Source organism: Arachis ipaensis, chromosome B02 (genome assembly GCF_000816755.2).
Source record: "Arachis ipaensis cultivar K30076 chromosome B02, Araip1.1, whole genome shotgun sequence".
In the NCBI taxonomy this organism is placed as follows: Eukaryota; Viridiplantae; Streptophyta; class Magnoliopsida; order Fabales; family Fabaceae; genus Arachis; species Arachis ipaensis.
This window is the reverse complement of record NC_029786.2, coordinates 105,287,306-105,292,167: the sequence shown is the minus strand read 5'-3', so window position 1 is coordinate 105,292,167 and position 4,862 is coordinate 105,287,306. Positions and strand designations below refer to the sequence as shown.

The 4,862-nt window shown below is 34.4% G+C and overlaps 1 protein-coding gene across 1 annotated transcript; it reads right to left on the bottom strand.

Annotated features, from left to right (window-relative positions):
• LOC107628592 (berberine bridge enzyme-like 17) lies at window positions 3,112–4,862 on the bottom strand. The gene has a single exon (XM_021116549.1). It carries the CDS (start codon window positions 4,840–4,842, stop codon window positions 3,226–3,228), a length of 1,617 nt encoding a protein of 538 aa, XP_020972208.1. The 5' UTR covers window positions 4,843–4,862; the 3' UTR covers window positions 3,112–3,225.

Genomic DNA, 4,862 nt, shown 5'->3' with positions numbered 1-4,862 from the left:
CACTTTTTATGTTTGGATCAGATATCAAATATATCCATAAAATAAAAAATATTAAAAAATTTTATTTTTATAAAAAAAGTCAATAATTTTTTTTGTTTACTTTTTTAAACATATTTACTTCTATCTGATTAGAGTGTGGATCCGATTCGATCCAATCTGATCATCTTATAATACTTATTGGTTTCTGAAATTATGTTTATATTTCAATCCATAGTTGTAAAAACTGAACTGGATCGGTTGGTTCGACCGAAAAACTAATGAACCGTACTAGAATCGGAACCAGACTAGGTTTACTCCTTGGACCGTTTAAGGAATAAAATCGGTGTGAACCGATAAAAATTGGTGCAAACCGGTCTAACCAAACTGGTCTGTTTGAAAAATTTTTTAAAATGTCTCCACAAGGTCTTGAACAAAGAACCTTGGAGCAAAAGCAACCTCTACTTGCCACTTAGCCATTGCACTTCTAAGTATTGTATTTGACAAATACTAATTATATAGTATACATAAATATCTAATTTAATTTAATTTTTGTTTTTTCTATTTTTAAAATTAATTATATTTTAATTATATACCATTATTAATATAAATATAAATTTCACTAAAAATTTATTAATTTACTTGATCTATTTTATTGCTAGTATTGTGATTAAAGTTATTTGTTTTGGTGTTAGTGTTAAAATCTACTGATATTATAGTTAGATGATAGGCTTTGTGAATTAATTATTTTTTATTGTGTCAAAATAAGATACTATTATAGTATTAAAATTTTATGGTCTTTTTATATTAGTTATTTTTAGAAGTTGAGACTTGATTCTTCATAAAATGTTAGTGAAGATATGTATTTCAAATTTTAATTTTAAGTTTTTAACTATTTTATATTTTATAATTACGTGAGATCGGTTTTATCAGTTCAACTAGTGATTTATCGGTTGAACCAATAAACCAGTGAACCAGTAGCTTGACCGGTTCGATCACTGGTTCGGTTCTAACAACTATGTTTCAATCTAATTTCAAAAATTTCGATTTACTTAATTTAGTCTCCCAACTTAATAGTTATGACTCACATTGGTTCCTAATCTTATTTTTGTCACTGTCTCACAAAATTGTTAACGACATGCTGAGATGGACTAACGACTGCTACATTATACATTCTAGCGACTATTTGATGTGACAATTGAAATTTTTTTTACCTTATTTTTTTTTCAACTAAACACTTAAAACCCTAATATGAGTCACGGATACCTAAGTTAAAAAATCAAACTAAGTAAATTGAAACTTTAAAAATCAGATTAAAGCTTGAATATAATTTCAAAACAGAACTTTAACTTATGTAGTGATTAATTTAAATGAGAATCAAATAAATCAAAATTCAACATAATTTTTATCAATATTTTCAAATTCGAAATTTCTATACAAAAATTAACTAGAATTTGTCTTTAAATTAAAAATTTAATGAAATAGTGACTTTAATTATCTTAACCAATGTCCTAATTAATTACTTTTATTTCTTAAAAAAACTGTATATGAAAAAAAATAATTAATTTGTCTATTTTAGTCCAAATTAAATATTTTTTATTGTTTTTGGAAAGAAAATCTTTTGAGGAATTTAATAATATGTGATAAGGAACACCGAATAAATTATACAGAAACCAATTAAAACACAACATAGAAACATCTTTAAAAAAAGACGTTTTAGGCGTCTTTCTGAGTGGCCTCCAATATGGTAGCACGCTCTTCAGTCGCACTAACCACCACAATATTTTTATTTTGGTAGTGGCGTTGGATCAAACCGCCGCGAAATTTTAACATAATTGCAATGCCCAAAATCGTCGTAATAATTGCTGCTGAATTTCTTTTTGTAATGGTTTTAGTTAACCGTTGTAAAAAAATTACTGTTATGTTATGTATCGAATTAACCGTTGTAAAAAAAATCATAGGATCCAGATAGGTTGGTCAAAATGGCGTAGTGCATCTGGTTTTATATGCGACAAAAAAGGGCCTTTAAAACTTAAGGCTATGTTTGGTTGGAAGGAAAGATATAGAGAGGAAGGAAATAGAAAGAAAAGAAAAGAAAGGAAAGAGATTGGGTGGATTTTTATTTTCTTTAGATGTGTTTGGATGGAAGGAAAATAAGAAGGAAAGAAATGTTATAAAAAGACAATTTTACCCCTATATTATAAAATATATTAAAAAAGTGAAGGGGTAGTATTGGAAGTAGAGAGAGAAACATTAGTTTTCTCTCCATTTTTTTCCTCTCTAATTTTTCTTCTCAACCAAACAAAAGAAAATAATCATTTTTCTTCCCATTTTCTTTCCTCCCTTTTCTTTCCTTCCATTTTCCTCTCAAACAAACATAGTGTAAAGGTAAATTCTATCGCACTGCTATAAGACCGGCTATCCTTTATGGTATGGAGTGTTGGGCGGCCAAAGGAAAGCACGAACATAAGTTGAGTGTGGCAAAGATGAAGATGCTGAAATGGATGAGTGGTCATACGCGATTGGATAAAATAAGGAACGAAGATATAAGGGAGACTGAGAGAGAGTTGGAGTAGCACCCATTGTGGAAAAGATGGTTGAATCGCGTCTCAAGTGGTTTGGACATGTGAGAAGAAGACCGACAGAACACCCAGTCAGGAGGGTGGATGAGATGGAAGATAGACAAGGGGTGAAAGGTAGAAAAAGACCTAAGAAAATCATCTATGAGGTGGTCAAACAAGATTTATATGTAAATAGTCTTTCTGTAGACATGATACATGATAGAGCACAATAACATCGTTTGATTCATGTAGCCGATCCTACTTAGTGGGAGAAAGTTTTAATTTGTTGTTATTGTTGTTGTTTGTTTGTATAGTATATGTGGGTGTGTGTATAACCAATAAAAAGAAAATACAAAATTTCCCTAACAAAAATAAAGTATAAAATTTAAGTGACTCAACATTTTGATGATCCAACTCACTGAATTAATGATTTTTGTGGATAAAGGATTAAAATGAAGAGACTTTAATTATTTGTAAAGACTTAATTCTTTTGAATGATTTTGTTGATATATATACTATTGTTTAAATTTATTATGAATGCAAATGGAAACTCAATTTCATATAAAATTAATAACCGGTAGTCGTTTGATATTAATTTAATCAAACTTTATTTAACGACTATCAACTATGAACAGCTGAATTTTCCCTAATACATATTAATCCAAGTAAAATATCCATTCAAATTCAGTTAATATTTGTGAGGTGGTATACTCTGTTCATATCTAAAGAAGTTCTCAGGGTCAACTTTGGTTTTGACCTGCACCAGTTTATCAAAATTCTCTCTGAAAAACTTGGCTCCATAAATTCGAGCGGCGTCAACGTTGGTTGTTCCATTGCTTGGATTGGCTCCAATATCTCTGTCCCTATAGTTAAGGTAAGCCTGTCTTGGCGATTTCGAAACGAATGGAGTCATAACCTTATACATGGACCTTAAAATATTCAAGTTATGATTAATGGTATCTTCTCCATCTTGATACCAAGTTATCATGTACTGAATCTGGAACAAGTTCCCTGATCTATGAGGAAACGGAGTAGCCGAAGCTGGAATGTCCCACATTCTTCCACCATAGGGGTTCCATTCCATGATCATTATCTCACTCTCGATGAACTGTTTCCATACAGATTGCAAACCCTCTTTTGAAATTACTTTCTGCACATAATCTGATTTGGCCTTAAAATAGGAGTCAGCAGGTCTTTTTGGTTCGTATAGCAACGCTTCTGCTACTGTTCCCATTGGCCATTCTGCAAAGAAGAGAGTGCTGTTGACCCAAGGCATTTCAAAGCAATCACTTTTGGTTAATCCCAGTTCTGGAAAACTTTTTTTCATCAAACTCAGAAGTCTATCGACTCGTCCCAGGAACTCGCAGACGAAGGAAACTCGAACCGTCTTTTGACGCACCTCGATCTGGAGTCTGATGAAAATATCCCTGTGGAGCTTCGGTGCAACATGTTGCCACTTGTAAACAAGATCCGAGCCGCCTTGTTCCAAGGTCCTGTTCAACCTGAACACCGTCACCACTGGAGGTACTTCCACCAGCTTCATCGTCCACGAGACAATCACACCGAAACTGGCACCTCCACCTCCTCTTATTGCCCAGAACAGATCCTCCCCCATTGATTTTCTGTCAAGGATATTACCATTTACATCCACGATTTTTGCATCAATTATATTGTCTACGGCGAGGCCGTATTTTCTCATGAGGTTGCCATAGCCACCGCCGCCGAAGTGGCCGCCGGTGCCGACGGACGGACAGATTCCGCCAGGAACGCCGTGAACGTGGCTGTTCCGCGCGACTTTGTAATAAAGCTGGCCAAGTGATGCGCCGGCCTCAACCAAAGCGGTGGCATTTTGAATATTGACGTGAATGGATTTAAAAGTGTACATGTCGAGAAGAACGAAGGGAACATCTGATACGTAGGAGTAGCCTTCGTAGTCATGGCCGCCGCTTCGGATTCTGAGCTGAAAGTTGCTGGCTTTGGAGCATACAACCGCCGCCTGAATGTGCGATTCGTGAAAAGGGGTTATGATGGCGATGGGTTTGGGTGTGTATGGTCTGTTGAACCTCTTGTTGCGGGTGTGGAGGCTGAGGATGTCCAAAAAGGATGAGTTGTCTCTGGTGTATAGTGCTCCGGTCACGCTAACAGGAGCTGATGGGTTTTTCCATCTCTTGTTTGAGAGACAAGTGTGAAAGTAAGCATCTGGGTTTGCATGTAAAACGGAAGATTGAAGAAGAAGAACAATGGTGGGTGCTAGCAGAGTTGAAAGGAGAAGAAATGACAATGATGATGATGATGATGTCACCATTATTGTTATGAAATGAAAGT